The sequence below is a fragment of the Diabrotica virgifera genome, chromosome 1 (genome assembly GCF_917563875.1).
Source record: "Diabrotica virgifera virgifera chromosome 1, PGI_DIABVI_V3a".
Lineage (NCBI taxonomy): Eukaryota > Metazoa > Arthropoda > Insecta > Coleoptera > Chrysomelidae > Diabrotica > Diabrotica virgifera.
In genome coordinates, this window is record NC_065443.1 from 178758525 (window position 1) to 178781785 (window position 23261).

Sequence of the window (23261 nt, forward strand, 5' to 3'; positions counted from 1 at the left end):
AAATATAAATTTTTTATTTTTTTGCATAATCTTTAAATGTTAAAAAAAATAGTTATAAACAAATTAACGTTTCTCAGAAAGTTTTTATTATATTATAATTTAAAAAAATAGCTAAAATGCGCATCTCAAATATCTTGAAAATGAATGCTTTAAAACTTTTTTGCAACTATTTACAAAAAAGTTATGAAACAGCAAAATAAACATACGATTACTACGGTGTTTATAATTTTTTTTTAATTCTTTCAAAGCGTAGAAGTGAGTTTAAAGTACAAGCTAAATATTTATAAAAAATATTGATTATCAGTTTAATGGTTATATTTTAATTAAAGATTATAAATATATTTTTTTGTAATTTACACGCGCAACAGTAGAATAATACAGTACCGTAGCTACCCGCTCACATACACATCTCGCGCGAGTTTAAGCGTGTCAGTCGCTTCGAGTGAACATTTTATCTCCGGCTCTGTATCAAGCCTACTTTCGCGCTATAAATTACAAAAAAAAAGTATTTTTAATCTTTGATTAAAATATAACCATTGCACTAATTTTTGACATTCTTTGTGAGTAATTAGATTGTACCATAGACTCACTTTTAAGCTTTGAAACAATTAAAACAAATTATAAACTTTTTTGCAAATGGTTGGAAAATTTTTTTAAAGCATTCATTTTCAAGACCTATGAAATACGCATTTTAAGTATTTTTTTAAAATTAGAATATAATAAACAATTTCTAAGAAATGTTAATTTGTTTATAACAATTTTTTTAAACATTTAAAGATTATGCAAAAAAATGAAAAATTTATATTTTGTCAACAAAATATTAAATAGGCATCACACCTTTATAATCTTTCTAAGTTTGATCAATGTCTCATGATTATTTTGGTTGTTATTGCGACTATAAATTGTTAATTAACAATTGAATTGTTGCTAAAATATTCGTTTCATTTTCACCGGCTTCTGAATTTATAATTTATACCAAGAAAGCTTTTATTTCACCAAGCTATAGAATTATTGATAAATAATTATTGGCCCAAAAAATTTATTTGAAAATTCGAGATTTTGTTGGGAAACCCACATTTTCCGAGGAAAATTTTCGTCGGAGCAAATCGGGAAAAACATGCCTCTATGTAGAATTAAATTGGGGTGATTTTTTATTTGAGTGTTTTTGGTGTAAAGTTAAAATCTTCGGAGTTATAGAGCAATAATTAAAAAAATACGATTTGTCGGCGCCATTTTGTTTATAAAAAAAGTAGCACACTATCTGTGGACTTTGCATACCTATATTAATAATATATAGGATCTTATAATTCGATTAAAGCAATAAAATTGCTGGTAAATAACCTTTCTTTGTACTTTACTAATTAGACCAGCGTATTATAACTATTTTTTTTTCAAAATTTAAAGATTATGCAAAAAAAAAATTTATATTTTGTCGATAAAATATTAAATAAGCATCTCATCTTTATAATCTTTATAAGTTTGATCAATGTACCATGATTATTTTGGTTATTATTGCGATCGTAAATTGTTAATTAACAATTGAATTGTTGCTAAAATATTCGTTTAATTTTCACCGGCTTCTGGAATTACAATCTATACCAAGAAAGCTTTGATGTCACTAAGTTATTTAATTATTAATTAATAATTACTTACCTAAAACTTTATTTGAAAATTATAGTTTTTGTTAGGAAAACCCGCATTTTCCGAGGAAAATTTTCGTCGGAGCAAATCGTGAAAAAATATCTCTATGCAGAATTTAATTGCGGTGAATTTTTATTTGGGTGTTTTTGTTGTAAAGTTAAAATCTTCGGAGTTATAGAGCAATAATTGAAAAAAATACGATTTGTCGGCGCCATTTTGTTTATAAAAAAAAGTAGCACACTATCTGCGGACTTTGCATACCTATATTATTAATATATATGATCTTATAATTCGATTCCAGCAATAAAATTGCTGGTAAATAACTTTTCCATGAATTTTGCTAATTAGCCCAGAGTAAATGTGTACGTTGTGAAAATAAATAAACAGACATGAAACTAGTAGGGGTGTGGAATGATTAATAGAAACCTATAAATTTACATTATATTGATAGTTTCCCACCTTTAGACGTATAGGAGTTTGGCAATTGCCACTGTGACAGGAAAATTGCGACAGTTTGACTCCGATACTTCTAAAGGTAGGAAACTATCAATATAATGTAAATTTATAGGTTTCTATTGATAAATTCTCACCTTGATGTCTTCAGATAAAAATTTAAACGCTTCTTCTCTTCTTGTGGTGTCACTACAAATGTATCCGATGATCACAACAATTCTTATTTTATGTACTGCTCTGAATAGCTCAATTGTTCAATCATGTTCTTAAGTTTAATGAAAGGAGATTTTTTGTCTTCTTTCTGTTCTCCTGAATTATCTTGTAGATTGATTTACTTAATCCGCATCGCTGCTTTGTTCTTCGTGACATAATTGAAATTAAAGAGTTGTTGTTTGCTATTAGCATTTTTCACTTTATGCTCATTTTATGCAGAATACCTCGTTTGGTCCTTTCAAGACAATGAATATGTTTCTGTGTTCAGATACTTAATTATGTACTTATACAGTGCGCTGAAATGAGTGTTACCCCCCTCCCCCTTATTAACTTTTTTATTTTTAGTACATAAACAAAACGCTTGGACAGGTCAATTTTTAAAATAATCATAATAGATTATAGCATCAATGTTTCGAACTTTACGGGATCCTCTTCAAGTGACAGGCATAACTTTGATTTTGTTAAATGGGAAAGTAAAGGCTCATTTAAAAGCTTTTGAAATGCTGAGTACAAAAATGTATAACAATTTGATACTTTTTGAGAGCGTTGGCGCAAAATTTCGGTCGAATTATTAATAAGTATTTTTGAAAAATTTAAACGCAGAATGAAATACTACAATATTCTCGAGGGTCGAAAGTCCCTGCGAACTTCTATAATGTTTATTTTAATAAGTCACAGGGGTGAAAAAAAAGAGAAAATTTAGTCTGAGTTTTAATTTCAAATATATCATTCAAAAGAAAAGGTTTGTTTATTCTAAGGGATTTTTAGCTTTCGGTAATAATGTAATCTTTCATTCTGTGTTTAAATTTTTCAAAAATACTTATTAGTTTTCTCAGGATTCGAAAAAAATTAAAGCGTTTAAAAATAATTCGAACGAAATTTTGCGCCTACGCTCTCAAAAAGTATCAAAGTGTTATACATTTTTGTAATCAGTATTCAAAAGCTTTTAAACGAGGTGTCATATGATGTACTTTCCCATTTAAAAAAATCAAAGTTATGCCCGTCACCTGAAGAGGGATCGCGTAAAGTTCGAAACATTGATGCTATAATATACTATGATTATTTTAAAAATCGACCTATCCGAGCGTTTTGCTTATGTACTAAAAATAAATAAGTTAATAAGGGGGGGGGGTAACACTTATAGACTTATTCCAGCGCACTGTATGTAGCATATCACGTGAATATTATTTTGGTCTGATTACCCTTATATTTCTTTTGACTATTTTACTACCTATTGCTGTCTTGCTATCAGTGCTAATTCATCTGAACCTTATCGGGTATTATAAACTTTGATTTTTGTAAAACTCAACTGTAGTGGGCTATTTAGTTCACTTTCTTGGCTCTACATTGATTTTCTCAGCTCTCATGCAACTCGCGTAATTTCTACTATACAGGGTGCTTTATTAACAATTGTCCATATCGTAACTGGAGAAACCTTAGCACAAAATACGAATATTTAACCCAAAACACTTAAATAAAATATTCTTCCTTACCGAGATACAGAGTGTTTTATTACAAATGTTCTAAAATGATTTTAGCCCATGGTTAAAGCACCTTTTAATATTTTTTGTTCAAACTTGACACAGTTTACACATACTAGAGTATTTCAACTAGTCTTAAAAGATAGTTTTCCGCTGTTACCAGAGCCGTGCTGTAGGGATATATACTTCTTTTTCGCCCCCTTTCCCCTCTTACAATCTATGCCACTGTCGTAATAATCATTTCAGCATGTTTTTTGATTCTTCGTTACTTTTTACGTAAATCATCCGTTGTCTCAATGCGATAGAGTAAGTAGTTTTCAAGTTATTTGCGTTTTAATGTAATGGATTCATTAAGATTATGTATTTCAAACACATAATCTTATTGAATGTAGTTTAAAGTACATAGTCTTATGGAATCCATTATCTTTAAACGCAAATAACTCGAAAACTACTTACTTTACCGCAATGAGACAAAATTATGATATTTATCTAAAAAGTAAGAAAGAATAAAAAAAACATGCTGAAATGTATTACGACAGTGGCGTAAAATGTGAATTCAAAAGTCTTTATAAAGGCTTTAAATTCACATTTTCACGTCCGCTACTGGAGAGATTTCTTTGTATACCAGAGAAATATTTGCCTTTATTTCATATAGATGTCGTACCTAGTTTACTGAAGTTTGGTTAGTTTATTAAACCACGAAGGTTTACGGCATTCTACTCCGCTCTGAACATCCATCTAGATGTCCCTAACGAGTCCTTGATATGAGGACGAAACACTTCGTGTAGGACATCGATGGTGTTCAGAGTGAAATAGAATGCAATCGCCGATTTTCTCAATGTTATATTCATTTCAACATTTCTTTCTTAACAATTTTCCCTTTTTAATTCGTTTTCGAATGATCAAAGTTAGTTGTGTATAGTTTAGGACTTTTTATAAAGCATATTACATAATATCATCTTTAAGGATGTTTTATTAATAGCAAATATAACTTATCAGCACAATTTTCTGGGAGTTTTTTAAGTTCTTTTCTTAATTAACTCATTTATTACAGATAGTATTACAGATTCTGCATTTGTTTTGTATTTAATTGTTAATTCTAATAATTCCTATATTCTTTTTTTTTTCAGATTGTTTAGTCGCGCGGTTAAGTACTACAGTGTTTTAGCTCTAGTTTTTATGTGAAATATTCTTTCATTCTCCACTTTACCAGACTGAGACTATATTTCTTTTAGCTTTTATTTTGTTTATGTTATGCTGTAACTCTGAAGATAGTCTCCCATAGCTTTTGTTATAGTTTGCAGCTGCAGCTAAGTATTATCTTGAGTCTCAAGTGTTTTCTATTACTTGTCGTTTGCGTTAGTTTTGTCCACTAGTTTGTTCTTATTTTAGAAAATAATGCCGGTTATCTATAATCAATGAAAAGCAAACAGTTGAATGAGTTTTAGATCGATCTTTGTAAAGTCGAAGTTTCGTGTGTCTAAATAAATAGCTAAAAGATCATATTATAGTATAAATTATTCTGTAGTCCTCTGTCTTTATTCATATCCGAGAAATTATTTTAGGGGTCTTGAACTTTGCCCATCCGCCACGATTCATTTTCAAACAAATTAAATTAAAACAAAGTGAAACGTTACTTCGATGTGTATAGTATATGTATATAGTATACAGTATACATAGTGTGACCAACTCCAATTTAGTCGAATTCGGGACATGACTGAAAAAACTACCTAAAATCCGGGACTTTTCAATGAAAATCGGGCCATTTTTTTTTAAATATAAAATTATAATACATATCATTTTATTGATTATTTAACATTTTTATGTTGACAAAATTTTTTTTGATGGAATGTGTTGTAATGATAATTACATTTTTGTTAGTTTTTGACGTTTCGACTTCCAATCCGGAAATCGTTCTCAAAAAACGAAAAATTAGAAAATCAACTAATGTTGGATTTCCATGTAAATTGAACCTTGGGATAAAATATAATTATCATTATTTGATATTCATGATTTTAAATCGTCTTTTCAGAAGACGATAATTAAAATACAGAAACCGAAAAAACTCACGAGTTTGAGTTTTCCTAGAACTATAATACGACGATATAAAATGTATATGCGTTTTGGATGTGGTATTAGTATAACAGTCTAGAAATTGTCGACTTTTTTTCGTCCCTCCAATTCAATTTGATGTTAATTCTTAGAAGAATAATGTATTAAAAATTTCAAAATGAAATTTTACCGAAATGTTGAAAATTCGGATGGCCCGGAAGCCTTGTCCGGGACGCCGGGACACGACTTCGTAATTCGGGCCATGTCCCGGATTTTTCGGGCTAGTTGGTCACACTAAGTATACACAATGTATATACACATCGACATACGTTTCACTTTATGTTTTGACTTAATTTGTTTGAAAATGAAAGTTAACAAAGTTAATCTGATACACATAATAATTATTTAAATTTTCTTGAAATATTGCTATAGTTTATTTTTGGCGTTTGCAAGGTTTTCTTTTTCCTACTCGTATGTCATCTTTTGTAGGTTGATACTTTGTAGTTCCATAATGGCGGCTGATAGTTTGTAGTTTTTATTGTATGTTAATAGCACAGTAAAATAATTATTATAACAGTTCTAGTAGCTAGAGGATCTGCTATAGCAGTTTCGTGAATTGGTCTTATTTTACAAAAAATTTGGTGTCGAAACAGGCAAAAGGTATTTCTTTACAAATAAGTAGATATGTAGTATTATTTATTCGATTCTTTTATTACCACCTCACAAACAAGATTTATATACAACTTATTATTAATTATCAACATTTTTTCTTAATTTTTGCTGTCTTTTTCCCCTTAGTTTGGTATTTTGTGATATGTTGTTGTGAGTGGTCTGTGATATAAAATTGTTAAGAATGATGAAGAAAGAGAAGCCCATGATGTCGGTGACAGCGATTATACAGGGTCAAGCACAACATTGGAGCAGAACGTTCGCAGGTTTCGGACATCCTCACATGTCTCTAGGTTAGTAAAACATTTTATATGACTGTTACTGAATGTATCGTGATTCTTACTAGTCCATTCACTCTCGGTAAAATATTGCAAAACCTTCAGATTTTAAAGAACCACTTACATTGACATGAAATTTGGCATAGCTAACATGTCAAAGAAAAAAAGTGATATTGTGCCGATGTGTGCTTTTGTCCTGGGGTGACTTTCACCCCTTCTCGGGGGGTAAGAAAATATACGTTCAAAATAAGTCCGGTAGTAGATAAAGTGACTAATAGGGAACTTGCATAAAATTTTAAATTCGAAAAAAATGTTATAAATTACAACAGAACATAATTTAAGATATACATATATCAAAGAAAAAGAAGTTGTTTTTGTGTTTCGTTTGGCATCTAAAGACGAGTAAAATCGAGAGCAAATTCAAATTATAGCAACCAGCCCAAAACGTGCCCTCATTGGTTGTGACGTCATAATATCATTATAATTTGTAATTCATTACGTTTGATATTCGTTTACTTGTTGTAAAATGATCATTTTATGGTGTATCTCAGTTTTATAAATCTTTGATAGTTGCTGTGAACTATATTTCAAAATATTTCAGTGTTTTTTTAAGCCATCTTTTTTAAAATGGCCCAAGAGGGTTTTTCTAAAGGGTAGTATAATAACTTACCCATTATGAACATAAATCTTTATTATTATGATTAGTTAATTTTAATGTTATAGAATAACAGTTGCAGAAATATATTGTATAGGTAAATATCATTTACCTATAACCTTTAAAAGAAAGAGGAACAACGAATGCATGTGGTGGAAATGAGAATGCTTAGATGGATGAGTGGAGTGACAAAAAAGGATAAAATTAGAAATGATTATATTAGGGGAAGTCTAGGTGGGGCACCAATTCATGCCAAAATGAGAGAGCATAGACCAAAGAAGACCTGGGGGGAGACAAGGCAGAACATGTTGGTAAAGGGGATTAACACCGATATGATCCAAGATAGAATTTGTGTGGAGAAATGCAATTAGGGAAGCCGACCCCGAATGGGGATAAGCAAAAAGAGAATCATCATTAACAATATATATATATATATATATATATATATAAATCAAACATATGAAATAGAGAATGTGGAAAAATCCCCTTACGAACAATTCACACATCCACCATTTCGGGCTGGGAAAAATTTTTTGAATAGAATCAAAGATCCAAATACCAGCTCTTAGAAATGTGTTTAGGGAATTAAAACTTGAGACTGTTGCCTTGACTTCTCTCCATTTTTTCCTGTCTCTAGTTTTTCTCCGCCATTCTCCGGCTCCTGCGTTTTTTAAGTCTTCTTCAACTTCTTGCAACCATTTTGATCTTGGTCTTCCTCTTTTCTTTCTTCCTCCTAGATTCCATTCTATCATAGCATATGTCACTGCTTCATCTCCTGCGCGCCAGATGTGACCTAACCATCTAACTCTGCATTGCTTTATTTTGGTCAAGATATCTTCTTTCAGTACTTTCCTGATCTCTGCATTGGTTCGGCTTTTATATTCATTTTCCTGTGTTCTGATTGGTCCCAGTATGGTTCTCGTGATCTTTCTCTCCACTATTCTTAAGTTTTCTGCATCTTTTTTAGTCATCGTCATTGTTTCTGCTGCGTATAATAATATTGGTCTAATTATGGTGTTATACATTCTCATCTTGGTTTTAATAGTCAGTATTTTGCTTTTAAGTAGTGTTTTATTTGCAAAATATGCTTTATTCGCTGCTAATATTTTTTCCTTTATTTCTGGTATTCTTTCACCCGTTTTGCTTATTGTCACTCCCAGGTATTTAAAATTTTCTACATCTTCAAATTCTGAATTTCCTATTTTGGTTTTTCGTTTTATTGCTGTTTTCCCTAGTCTTAATATCTTTGTCTTTTCTTCATTTAATCCTAGTCCCATTGTCTCCCCTTTCTCTTTTATTTCTTCTAGCATTTCTTTCATTATGTTTCTATTCTTTGCAATAATAACAATGTCGTCTACGTAGGCGACTATTTGTCCACCTCTTGTTCTTAGGTTTCCTTTGTTTATATTTCGTAGTACATATTCTAAAGCTAGATTGAACAGTGTCGTGGATAAGGCATCTCCTTGTTTCACTCCTTTATTTATAATGAATTCATCTGTCTCGCCTCTTTGTGTCTTTATGCTAATGTTGGTACATAGTTCTCATTGTCATATTTATTAATTTTCTGAGTTTATGTGGGATTTTTAATTTTTCCAGGGCAATCATTAGTTCTTTTCTCTTAATCGAATCAAATGCCTGTTTGAAGTCGATGAATAGCATTTCTAATTCTAGTTTGTATTCATTTGCTTTTTCCATTATTCGTTTTATCGTGTGTATAGCATCTATTGTCGATCTTCCTTCTGTGAATCCACATTGGTATTGTCCCACTCTCTTCTTCGTGACCTTTGACAATCTTTTCCTTATTATTGAAGTCAATATTTTATACGTTGTGCTTAGTAATGTTATTCCTCTATAATTTTCACAAATTTGTTGGTCTCCCTTTTTATGTATTGTTATTACCTGCCCTATCTCCCAGTCCGCCGGCATCTTCTCTTCCTTCCATATATTTTTCAACATCATTAACAATAGTAGACTATATTAAAAATCGTTTGAACATTTATAGAAATTTGATTGTCAAACCACTACAATTCTACAGGGTGTGAATAATACTACGAAAATAACAAAAAAAAACGTAATTATCTTTTAAACTTCCCGTGTACCTAATATAACAAAACACTATATTATAAGAAGAAAAAAACATCGATCAGAATCCAAAAATGTAAAAATATGCAGGGTGCTATTAAAAAAAAATAAGTTTGTGTCAGTACGGGTCAGTCTGTCAATACGAGTCGCCCTGTATATTTGAAAATATTTTTAAAGTATGGTCCTATCTGTGCTCCAACTTTTACCTAAACTGACAAACGAGTAACTGGACTTTGTCACACTAATGTCCCTCCCTGTATAAACCGCAACCGATTGGAACGCTCCTGGAGCGCGAAGGTATCCATTATATGGAGCAATGTTGTTTCCTGCAGGAGCGCAAACATAGTGCATACATGCGTTAAGAATGATTGTATTTTCATCTGGAAAGAAACAGCCATTTTTAAAATTTATATGACCTTCTGATGCTTCTAAGCACCTGTCTTTCAGCAAGTATTTTCAAATAAAACCTGATTTTAAGGGGCCCCTTGAGACGAACCGAAGTTTCAATACTATAAAAAGCCTTGGTTTCCTTGAAAGCGGCACCGAAAAACTGCGACCGTTAACACTGCGATGAATGGCGTCATAAAAAACTGTACCACGCAAAATAATAGCAGTGGTTTCCAAGGATGCGTTGGAAGCCACCGCTTGCTGAGTTTACACATTGCATTGCCGCAGTGAAGAACTTTGAGTTTTTGACCGCAATCTGACGTCATTTATCGCAGTGTTACGGTCACAGTTTGTCGGTGCCGCTTTCGAGGAAACCAAGGCTTAACACGGACCATTCGATAGAGCCCAAAACGCTAAGATATCGGTTATGGAAACACAGTCCTTGAATCGGAATCTGTGGAAATAATTATTTGTTCGATTTAGATAATTAAAAATGATAATGTGACGTCATAATATCTGTCCTATATATGAATACTATCCTCGTTTACAAATCATTTTTGCAAAGAATAAACAAAAAATGTTTACGGAAATTTTAAGGCAAAAATCACTGCTTCCTTCAGATTATCTTACTCAAATATTTGTATCCGTCTTGTTTACATGACCTTTCTCCAAAAGTGTACACATGCATTTTGTCGACAACATATTTATGCATTATTATGTTTATTATACATTTGTCAATAGTAAAGTTCATAATTTGATGTGGAAAAATAGATTGGAATGTTTTACGAATATACATCTTACTTTGACTTATGCCAAACCGTGGAGGATAAAGGTGCATTTAAATCAAAGCGAACACGAACGACCGAACGAGTTCGTTCGTTAAAATTATTGTATGTATTTGTACAGCGAATCAAGCACGATCGAACGAATTCGTTCGCATTCGCACATGTTCCAACCTATGTCGGTAAGTCAGCGAATCATCAAAGGAAATTTGTTTTCATAGTCTAGAGAGAAATAAGGTTTTTGTCGGGCACTTGAGCAGCCAGGTTGCAAATGGGTTTTGGGTACTATATACCTAATATATTATAAATACAAAAATGCCCTTCACAATTCGGACGAGAATTTTAGTTATGTTATTAGCAAATAAGCGTCAGAAATGGCAGTTTTTTCGTTTAAATCGCTACAGGTAAAAATAGGGTAATTAAATATCTTATTTAGAGTATTTATCTTTTAGTAGATGAGCAAAGGTTCAAAATGGCAGTTTTTGAATTTTGATCCGATCATTTGTTGCTTCGAAAATTTCAAAATAAAATTAAAATTTCGAAAATAAAAAAATTGCTATAACTTTTGCGAAAATTACCTTAAGACTTTCCAACACTTATATTTTCCAAGGGGACATCCATAAACTACGTCGTTGAGAAGAGGGAGGGGGGGCTTGCTTATTTCGACGAAATACGACAGGGGGTGGGGGCGTATGAGTGCACATTCGACGTCGTTTAATATATTGGTATATTTAAATTTGTCGCTATTGTCTCTATAAATATAATTTTTTACTAGCTTTTACCAACATTAAAGTACATATCAGATATTCATATAAAAACGTATAGTTTTTGAAATGAAATTAAAAATAAAACAAAACGTTTACGAATAAATACACCTTTGTTAAAATGAAAAAGAATTCTCTTATAGATACTTTTATCGCATACATTTAGTTTTTATCAGTCACAGCCTTAAAGTAATATTAGGTAGCACTTTTGTACAAGACAACAAACAATAAGACATTGTTCTTTGGGTTTAAACAAGCGCTTCTATATATCTAGGGTGCTCGGTAAAAGAAGTATAAGTCAATTTGGTCAACTTTTCAGGAGAAGCAAAAAACGAAAAATAATTTTGTTCTGAAGCTAATTAATTGTCATATCTCATAAATCGTAGTACACAGAATTGTTATATTTACTTATTTTACTTTGTAAACATTAATCTTGAAGATGGTATATCTTTTTTTCTAAATAAATGGAAATTACAAAAAAAAATGTGACTTATATTATTTGGACCACACGCATCAGATGACTTATACTATTTTGTTCAGCCCAAAAAAGCTGTTGTTTATTAAAAAATAAATAAATAAAAACATATTTATGTAATATTTATTAAAAAAACAATATAAAAACATAGGAATAATGGTAACGGAGAAAAGTATTACTGTGCGTCAGATGAATCTTCATCATCTGGAATCACATTAGCAGCATTAGTTGTCTTTAAATTTTTATAAAAGTCGTGAAATACTGGACTTATCAGAGGAAGAAGATCCAAAATATCTTTTTTCTTCTGCACTGATATAGCAAGAGTGCTTTTATACAAATTGCTGGGTACCAACCTAGCATTAGTTTGTCCTCTACGTAGTACACTTAGCGTCAGAAATTCCTCTTTTTCATTAAGTGATGTTTTATAAAGAATAATTCCATTTTCTCTTGTATAAAGAAACCATTTCACATCAAACCAGTTGACAGGAATTCCTCTTGTATCTTTTTTACGCATGAGACAGTTACTTTTCAAAAGATCTGAAAAATTTAAGAAATCACCATGGTAAAGTTCTACAACATTGAATTTCTTCTTTTTTTTCTGTAGTTCTCACAAGCTTATACCAGTCGTGCGGATGGCTTATTGGAACACTTAACCGTTTTTTTTGCTTTTCGATCAATCCATGATCAATATCACACTACATGTGACTGTGTCCACTCACCATGAATTTATGGTCAATAACTTTTAAATTAGTGATATTTTGCATTGCTACTAAAAACATCACACCAACATGTGAATTATTGTTCTGACCACCGCATGTATCCGAGTACAGGGTTACTTTGGAAACATGTGGTGGTAGTGATATTAATTCTTTAAAATACATGTAGCTATATTGTTACCTCCCCGGCCTTCTTCACTTTCGTGCCACATGTATCATGCCACACTTCCTTCTCCATTCTCATGAATAGTTAAGTTCTATGTCCATAACTGTCTTTTGTAAAAGGCAACAGAGGAATTCACATATGGAGTTGGGAGACAAGTTTGCAAGTCAAAAGTGCGGCATCTAAAAGTACTATCACATTTTGCTTTTTCTGTGTCGTTGCTCTTCATAACATATGCATTGTCTGCAGCAGTGTGATGAATACTTATCTCATCTTTTATTTTAGTTTTATCATCTTCGCTTTCAGTAACTTTGAGTTTATTACTCAGCACATCACATTTATGGCACGTATCTACTTTAGGTTTTTTAAATGAAATGTTCATTTTATGGAACTCTCTTTCAAGTGTATTTTCATATTAATTAAATTAATTAATTAAGATTTGGTAATTTTTTAAAGACTCTTAGAAAAAATATTGTTCCTAACTCATGCAGAAAGTCTCTTTTCCGCACTCGACTGCTTGCCGAACTGCAGCTTCGCGTCTTTCATAGATAGGTCTAGAGACAGGTGATTCATTTTCTTCACAGTATAATTTGTACATTATCTGAAGATTAAGATGGCATGGCAAATACAATCTACTACTTTCTCGTCGAGTATGAGATTCATATAGGGGAAAAGAATTTATGTGGGACTTCACTGCATTAATTTTTTCTTCATTATGCTTGTTAGCAGAAGGATCACGACCACGCTGGTCATCAGTTATTCTCCCTGAAATATTTGAATCCCTATTTGCAAGAGCCAGTGTAATAAACTTATTTGTTTCGTCAAATGTGTTCATAAAACATTTTTTTACAAACTTGAATTCTAGCGCCATTCACCTTTAAATGAAAAACAAACAGTCACTTTGCGAACTTTTTCTTTATCCGGATCCAAGGTCCTTTTTCTAGTGGTTTTAGGTTGTTTGGAGTCTATAATGCTAACAATATATGCAACACGTTTGTTACGATCACCCATATTGCACAGTGGTCCAGAAAATAAACCACTTACTAATCCATTTTTCTCAAATTACACCTACGTAAGAAGTTGGTATTACTTATTCTCGCTGTCCCTATTAAGTGTTATCTTTAATTGGTAAAATTCCCACGGTTTAGTTATCAGCCAAACGCGAATAGTTATCAGTTCTTTCTTGAAAATCTCGTACAGAAAAGAGTAATATTTGCTTAGTAAGCTTAACACACGTCTCTGAAAGCGATCGTCTTAGTATCCCTAATAGCACAAGGACGTCCAATGGACGTCCATTGGACGTCCTTCACGGACTTTAGGGACGTCCATTGGACGTCCGTTTTCGTCCGAGGAACGTCCTTTATACGTCCTATTTTGGTCCAAATGTCGCGCTACCGAACGTCCATTGGACGTCCATCTAAGGTCCGAGGGGACGTATATTGGACCTTAATCGGACGTAATTTGGACCTTGATCGGACGTCCTAGGGGACGTAAATTGGACCTTAATCGGACGTAAATTGGACCTTAATCAGACGTAAATTGGACCTTAATAGGACATAAATTGGACCTTAATCGGACGTAAATTGGACCTTAATCGGACGTAAATTGGACCTTAATAGGACGTAAATTGCACCTTAATGGGACGTAAATGGGACCTTAATCGGACGTAAATTGGACCTTAATAGGACGTAAATTGGACCTTAATCGGACGTAAATGGGACCTTAATCGGACGTAAATTGGACCTTAATCGGACGTAAATTGAACCTTAATCGAACGTAAATTGGACCTTAATAGGACGTAAATTGGACCTTAATCGGACGTAAATGGGACCTTAATCGGACGTAAATTGGACCTTAATCGGAAGTAAATTGGACCTTAACCGGACGTCCTAGGGGACGTGAATTGGACATTAACAGGACGTCCAATTTTGGTCCAAATGCCACGTTGCCAAACGTCCAATGGAGGTCCACTTAACATCCGAAGGGACGTTCGGTGGACGTCAATTGGGCCTTCATAGGACGTCCCAGTTTGGTCCAATGTCTTGCTGCCGAACATCCATCTTATGTCGTGGGAAATAAAAAAGATATTTTTTAAGGAACTTATATTACATCTTATATTAAATTACAATTATTGGATATTACATTATTTACATTAAATTACAATACACTTCTCCAAGAAATTAACGCACCACCTTAAATATGGGGTATTAAACCTTAAACAAATGGTTCCGTATGTACAGGCTCACTCATTACTATAGAGAGCGATGTGATATAATATATATTACAGTATAGCTCCCCGTGCATGACAAGCATAAGGAGGTACTTAACCTATAGCCTAGGGCCTAGGCTAGAATATTATAAAAAAATCACTTAGATGCAACAACAGGTTTAGGAAATTCGAGACATCAAAAATGCCCAATTTTTTAAGATGGTGCGTAATCGGCTGTATATACAGGGTGTAACAAAAATACAGGTCATAAATTAAATCACATATTCTGGGACCAAAAATAGTTCGAATGAACCTAACTTACCTCAGTACAAATATGCACATAAAAAAAGTTACAGCCCTTTGAAATTACAAAATGAAAATCGATTTTTTCGATTATATCGAAAACTATTAGCGATTTTTTATTGAAAATGGACATGTGGCAGTATTATGGCAGGAATATCTTAAACAAAAATTATGGTGAAATTTGTGCACCCCATAAAAATTTTATGGGGGTTTTGATCCCTTAGATCCTCCCAAACTTTTGTGTACGTTCCAATTCAATTTTATTATTGTGGTAGTTACCATTAGTTAAATTCAATATTTTTGTTTCTTAGTATTTTTCAGATAAGGAAGTTTTTATCGAGTTGCGACTTCTTTTTTAACATGTCTACATAAAAATTTTATGGGGGTTTTGTTCCTTTTAACCCCCCAAATGTTTGTGTACGTTCCAGTTAAACTATTACTGAGGTACCATTAGTTAAACAGAATGTTTTTAAAACTTTTTTGCCTCTTTGTATTTTTTCGATAAGGCACATTTTATCGAGATCTGGCTTCTTTTTTAATATGGTTCAAAATATACCTAAAAATGTAAAGCATAAATAAGTCTGCATATTATTACCAAGTCTCCATAATCGTACTTAACCATATACAAATATGTGGTGGATTTGACAAATATTCAAAATATTTCGATAAAAATTGACTTTTCGAAAAAGCAATAAGAGGCAAAAAAGTTTTTAAAACGTTGTGTTTAAATGGTACTACAATAATAATTAAATTGAAACGTGCACAAAAGTTTGGGGGGGTTTAAAGGAACAAAACCCCCATAAAATTTTTATGGGGTGTCCAAATTTTACTATAGTTTTTTCGTAAGATAGTTGCACTTTTCTTGTGTGTACATTTGTACTAAGGTAAGTTAGGTCCAATCAAACTATTTTTGGTCCCAGAATATGTGATTAAATTTATGACCTGTATTTTTGTTACACCCTGTATATATCTACATACTTCGTCTAATTTACTAACTGTTGTGCGTCATCCGCGTCGTAGTCTGTGAGGTCGCATGATACCAACACGACATATTTAGGCGGTAGGTGTGTTCTTTTTTAGAATCACTTTGCTGAGTACACTGGAAATACAGACTCTAGACATATTTTATTATATACGCGTAGAAATAATATTTGAAGATTTCTATTAATGTTAACCTAAAGAAATACACAATAATATGTTTCATTTAATTTGTATAAATGGATTATAAAGCGTTTTTATGAAGCAGATTTGTTCGGATCACACTGTAACTGTAATCGAACGAAGGTGACATTTTAGAATAAATTGGTAACATTTATTTGACAGTTGTGGTGATGACACTTCATATTTGTTTATATTCTTTACTATAAGTATCTGTTTTATTTATTATATTTACTGTCTTTATTATTTACTTTACTATAAAAAGATCCTCTACTATAAAAATATAAATTTCACCTAATTTTATAACGACTTGGAATAATCATCGAGGTATCTGACAACTGTTTTAGTTGTTATTGTAGACATACTTATACAAAGAAACCTACCGGCTTTTTGCCAAGAGTTCGGAGCCGTTTTTTAATTATTAACAATGCAGTGCAAAAACGCTTGCACTGCAAATCTTAAAAGATTATAACTTAATTCTTGTTCTCTATTTCTTAAGTTTTTACTTATTTACATTGAATATTAATTTGTTTTGTTGTATAATCCACGTTTACAATAATTATGTGATATATTTTATTTAAAATGGGTTCAGGATCTTTTTATACTTTGGCAACTATGTCAACTTAGATCTCTGGCTAGATAATGACGTGCAACAGTAAGTAAATTAAATGGACTGTAGGTTATATTTGGTTCTTGGGACATCAAAGTATATTTTTTAGACATTCCCTGGATATAGTCACAGATGTGACATACCTCCGATTTGTTTTTTCATGAGTCTTGTAAGAGAGACTAAAAACTTTTTTTATAGTCACCTCCTGTTTTCATATATTTTTTGACATGTTTTGTAGTAAATTCAACTATCTATTTACTACAAAACATGTCAAAATTTACATGTGAAAGCAGATGATCCTAAAAATGGTTTTTCGTCTCCTACAAAATTCATGAAAAAGCAGATAGGAGAATTATTGTACATTACAATTCTCTGATGTTTGGGAAAAAGGGCTTAAGTCAGAATTGCACATCGATAATGTTTTGATGATTTCTACAGTACTGTAGTAGATTCTACTGTACATACAGTTTACATCTACAACAGTTTTTTTCTGGTCCAGAAATCATCAAAACATTATCAATGTGCAATTCTGACTTAAGTCCTTTTTGCCAAACATAAAAAAACAATCTGGTCATAACTGACCAATGAGCAATTTTAATTTAACCTAAATTACTACTGTTTCTTAAAATGAAGAGCTTACCCCATAGCGTCTCTTATCTAATCTAACAAGATCGTGCACTATTCTAACATACACAGGCACAGCACACAAGCACTATGCTCCGTTTTTCACTATCACCTATCACTCAAACTAGTTCAAAAGGCTTTGTCCTCTTCAATCTTCTAGTTTGCCCAGTAGTATCGAGGAGCTGGATGGATTTCCTCGATATTCTTGAACTTATGAAGTTGTTCAATTGCTCGTGTTGCTCGTGACTTCCTGCTATCTTCTTGATATTTGTTGATAAAGTAATAACTTATTATGCATGGACAATGTGGACTTTCTTCCAACTAGCCAATACACTTTTTATATCTCTCTTTTGCCTTTCATAGCCACAAGGCTATACATTTCCTTCTTGGTTTTTTTTGTAGACCACTTTCAGCTGATTCTAAAAAAAATTAAAATGAACGGTAATTTTTCTATTCTTTACAATTAAAAATCAAAAGAAATAGATACTATTTACAGGTAATAATATGCATGCATAAATGATTCGTTTCATAAAGAATAAAGAAAATTGAAAACGGATTTTATAATACTTACAAAATTGTTTAAACAAGAGATCCAGCCAGAGCCCAGAGCAAAAACTAGTAGACAGTACAGCAAAAAAGCCACTAATTTCTTCCATTTCCCACACCCCCTTATCGATGCATTTTTTTCCAATCAAAATTTTTACTAAATTTTTAGGTTATCGGTTATAACGAAAATGAAATATGAAATATATGAAATGTGATGACCAATGACCACGCAACGCTACATAGATATTCGCGCGGCAAATTTGAAAATGAACGCAAATTGAACAGTAAATGGCCTCTCTTAAAATCTTGTAATGGAAAATTTTACCCCTCCAGGAAGACATTTATATCTTGTGGTAACTTTCCACCCATAATTTAATCAGATAGATGTTCACGGAATAGAACGGTACTACCTACATTCCTGGAATGTTTTGTGTTGTTAGGATTAAACTTTTATTTTATTTATTCTTGAATATTTCCTATTGTTAAACATTGTAACCAATAATTTACAAATAAGATTTTCATTACATTACATAAAATCAAAAACATGTTTTGGATATTAAACTATAGTTTATAATTGTAATAATTGTATATACAATTTTGAATTAAGATTTAATCTTTTCGATTTAAACTACAGTAAAACCTGTGTTACCGGCCCCCTGCAAACACCGGCCACCTGTACTAACGGCCAGTTTAAAAATTCCCCAAACCAATTACAGTAAAACTTGTCAGTAACGGCCACTAAAAATGAAAAAGCTATTGGCCGATATAGAAAGGTGACCGGTATTGCCAGTTTTTGTAGTCTAGATATAATTGGTTTGGGGAATTTTTAAACTGGCCGGTAGTACAGGTGGCCAGTAACACAAGTTTTACTGTATATCTAGACTACAAAAACTGGCAATAACGGCCACCTTTCTATATCGGCCAATAGTTCTTTCATTTTAGTGGCCGTTACTGACAGGTTTGACTGTATTTCATTAACGTAAAGTTAACGCCTAAGTTAATATTTTATTGAATTATTTTGCTATTTGATCCCGTAATTGGTATAATGTGTCCAATATAATATATAAGCGTTCATAAAACGTCCGTATTTCGTCCAGTATGGACGTCCAAAGGACGTTCAACGTCGGACGTCCATATTTATTCCGTCCGAAGGACGTCCAACGTCGGACGTCCAAAGGACGTCCATATTTATTCCTTCCGAAGGACGTCCAACATGGGACGTCCAAAGGACGTCCATATTTATTCCTTCCGAAGGACGTCCAAAGGACGTCCGTTTATAGTCCATGGACGTAAGGACCAAAAATGGACCTATTTTGGACGTCCAAAGGACGTCGTGTGCTATTAGGGATAAGTCGACCGCCTTACTTGGATATTATTAAGTATCAATGGTCAAAACAGTACATGTCCGACATGTACTATTAGAGCCAAGAATAGTTCACAAACTCGAATTGTATAAACAGTATAAGTTGACATAACCTGTTTTTACCAAATTAAAAGTTCATTTAAGTAGTTGTACTAACAAGACCAATTCATTTTATTTAATTTATATTAGCATATTGACTTGTTCTATTGATACCCAGGTAAAGATATAGTCCTTTATAGTCTTATTCTACAAAAATAATATTTTGACTATTTTTGACTTATACTCTTTTTACCGAGCACCCTAGATATACAGAACAACGTCGGGAAGCAAACAATATTAAATTGTTATGTGCTGCATACTGTGTGTGAAAAAATAGTTCTGAAAGAATGAATGGAAATAAAATATTGTGTTCTATTTAGTTAGTAAGTCGTATTTATACTTAGAGAAGATTTATACGCAAAATATTGGTCCAATGCTATTTAAATGCATTCATTTTTTTCGAATACTCAAAAAACGACTAAAAATTTTTAAAAAGTTTAAACGCACATTGAGAGATTACATTATTACCGAGGGCCAAAAGTTTCTGAAAACATATATAATGTTTATTTTAATAAGTTACAGGGATAAAAAAGAGAATATTTAGTCTGATTTTTAAGTTCAAAAATTTCATTTAAAAGAAACCTTTTGTTTATTCTAAGGGACTTTCAGCCCTCGGTAATAATGTAATCTTTCATTCTGCGTTTATGTTTTTCAAATATATTTATTAGTTTTCTCAAGATTCGAAAAAAGAATGCATTTAAATAGCATTGGACCAAGATTTTGCGCCTACCCCCTTAATTGTTCTTGTTATGATACATTCGCAAATAAAGTTTCAAGGTTGATTAAAAAAACAGAAATAACATTGAATTTTTTTAAATCATTGAAAGGGGGGTCGTAAACTGTAATGACGACGTCGACATGGGGGGGAGGTTCGTCTGTAAACGACGAATTACGACGGAGGGGGGGAGGGTATTAAAAAGTTCAAATTTTTTATGACGTAGTTTATGGATGCCCCCCAATCATTTAAAAAAATCTATAAAAAGTTATTTTTATCATTCCGAAAACATTTTACTAAAGTAGTCATTTTTGGCTTAAAAACAATTTGAAAAGCTTTGTTAACATTGACTGTAGAGTAAATCTACTTTGGGATTTCAAGAGCTGGTATTTTTACACGAATTTTCAAAAAAAAAATCCAGGAGGAAAATAAACTTCCTGTAGCTGGCTGTATACCATAAATCACAAAAATACCAAGTTTCTTGTAAAAGGTATATATTAAAATACCCTAAATAAGGGTCACAATACAAAACGTTTTCGGATTAAGGAATCCATCATCAGTGTTTAAAAGCCCTAAAATTAAGTATAACCTAATTAAATGAGATAAAAGTTAAAATTGACAGAGGTTTTCAAGAACAAGAGGTCATACTTACAAAATTTGCATGCCTGAGCCACCAAAATGTATCGGATAAAAACTCTTTAAATGTAAATAATAAGGATGTTTTACATATTTATATAAAATTCATTGGATGGTATAGATAAACCTGGATGTTACCCAGGGCAACACAGGACTCTCTCCACGTGGTTGGAACTTTTTTTGGAGAAAACCTCACATATTGGATTTCAATGGCCAACTGACAAATGAATTCAAGAGCAACCCAAAATGACATCAAGAACTGTCAATGTAACCTAGTTGTAATGTTACTTCAGCCACAACATTAAAGATTAATTTAAATGTTTTAAGATAAAAAACAGTATCAAATTTACAAATATTAAAAATAAAAGATGTTCACAAAATATGAAAGATTTTATTCTAAAAATAATGCATTAATTAAGTATTCAAAATAGGGAAATGAAATGTTTACGTTACAGGAAGTTATGCAGTCAACAATACCAATAGGTGTTGTATTGGTGGTATAAAATTGTCAATACGATTAGACAAATAATGATAAAGGTCTTATACTAGGAACACAAAATAGTATGTAATGTGTACATATTATGTGTACGATTTTAAGAGTATTGATGAAATGATAATTGTTTAATGACTGATAACTTTCTTGGTAGTCGACCCCACATAAATTGTATAATGATAGAAAAAGTGATATGATAATTGTAAAAATACTGTTTTGTTTTTTCTGATTTTTATCTGAAAATGAGACTAAAGTAACTTGATGAAACTGAGTCCTCCAGAGACCTGACATCAAATTGGTTAAAAATGAAATGGTTGTAAAGTACGGGGGGGGGGGGGAGTAGGACGGTGTGAGAAGTCTGACAAAGTATGTTGTGATATTGGACCATGGAAGATGTGTAGTGTGTTGTTATGAAATAATAGTTATTTAATCTATAAGCTATGAGATGAGGCTAAGAAGACAGGTGGCTGGAATGAGACTCAATTCTGATGGATGTGGTTGTATATGTGATGTAGGAGCTAAATTTTGGAAAATTAAAGCTGGTGTGAAATAATGAGGATGTAAGAGGATGAGGTACAAATGAATATTAAAGAGTTAAAGTAAGATGTTGCTTATCGACAATTGGGAGTGAAATAGATGTATGTGGTCGTCATGAATGGTGTAGCAGAGAAGAGGAAATTGTATCTGATGTGGTTTATGAAAAAAGTTGACGGTGTAGGGGTTGAAAATCTCGGTTAAATGACACATGGCGATTGACACAGTTAGGACTTCTCTGCTTCTCTTTAACTATTTCTAAGTCTTCATACAGGTCCAATTTTAGGAAGTTTTTTTGTGAAATATTATGTAATAACGAGACATCTTCTGGGATATTAAGGGTATGTTTGTTTTTTTACAAGATGTTGAGAGAAAGTAGAAGTGTTTTCTCTTTTGGTGTGCTCTAAGGAGCGTGAAGATAAGGATCTACAGGTCCTACCTATATATGTAGCGTCACAATCAGAACATTGTAATCTATACACACCACTACGATCCATGTAGTTGATAGGGTCTTTGGAATTGGTAAGACACTGTCCCAGATTGTTGGGCACTTTGAAAGAAAAATGAGTATTATCAACTGCTCTTTTAAGAATATATCTAATGTCTCCAGAAAGACGTTCATGAAGATATGGTAAGGAAGCATATGAGGGTTTGAAGGTCAAGTCTCTAGGGAAAGCAGTCTCTCTCAAGACTCTAAGGTGTCTCTTTTGAATAAGTTTGTAGACAATATTAGGATCGTAACCGTTGTTGAACGCTATTTGACGAAGAATATTAAGTTCTTTATCATAGTTTGATGGTGATAAAGGAATAGTTTCAAGTCTATGGATGTAACTATGGAAAGCTGCATATTTATGTGACATAGGGTGGTTAGAAGATAAAGGTATGACATGATCAGTCTGTGTTGGTTTCCTATAGATACTGAAATCGAAATGGTCATCTAATCTGGTAATAGTGAGATCAAGAAAGTTAATTGATTGGGAAGATTCTAGTTCCATAGTGAACTTGATGTTAGGGTGGATTTGATTGACTTTAGAAAGCAATAGGTCAGCTGAATTAGAATTACCGCAAATGAAAAGCAAAATATCATCTACATATCTAAACCAATGGAGTATTTCCGGATTTTTCATGATATGAGTGGATTCTAAATGATCCATGAAAAT

At 32.3% G+C, this 23261-nt stretch overlaps 1 protein-coding gene across 3 annotated transcripts in view; it reads left to right on the plus strand.

Moving 5' to 3' along the window:
- Nucleotides 1-23261, plus strand: part of LOC126878907 (retinoic acid receptor RXR-alpha-B) — a 281711-nt gene that overhangs the window by 8673 nt on the left and 249777 nt on the right. For all 3 annotated transcript variants that reach the window (XM_050641800.1, XM_050641798.1, XM_050641799.1), the window contains exon 2: nt 6639-6802. In XM_050641800.1, the coding sequence (XP_050497757.1) occupies nt 6694-6802 (109 nt within the window). In that variant the 5' untranslated portion in view covers nt 6639-6693. The remainder of the gene's footprint in view (nt 1-6638; nt 6803-23261) is intronic.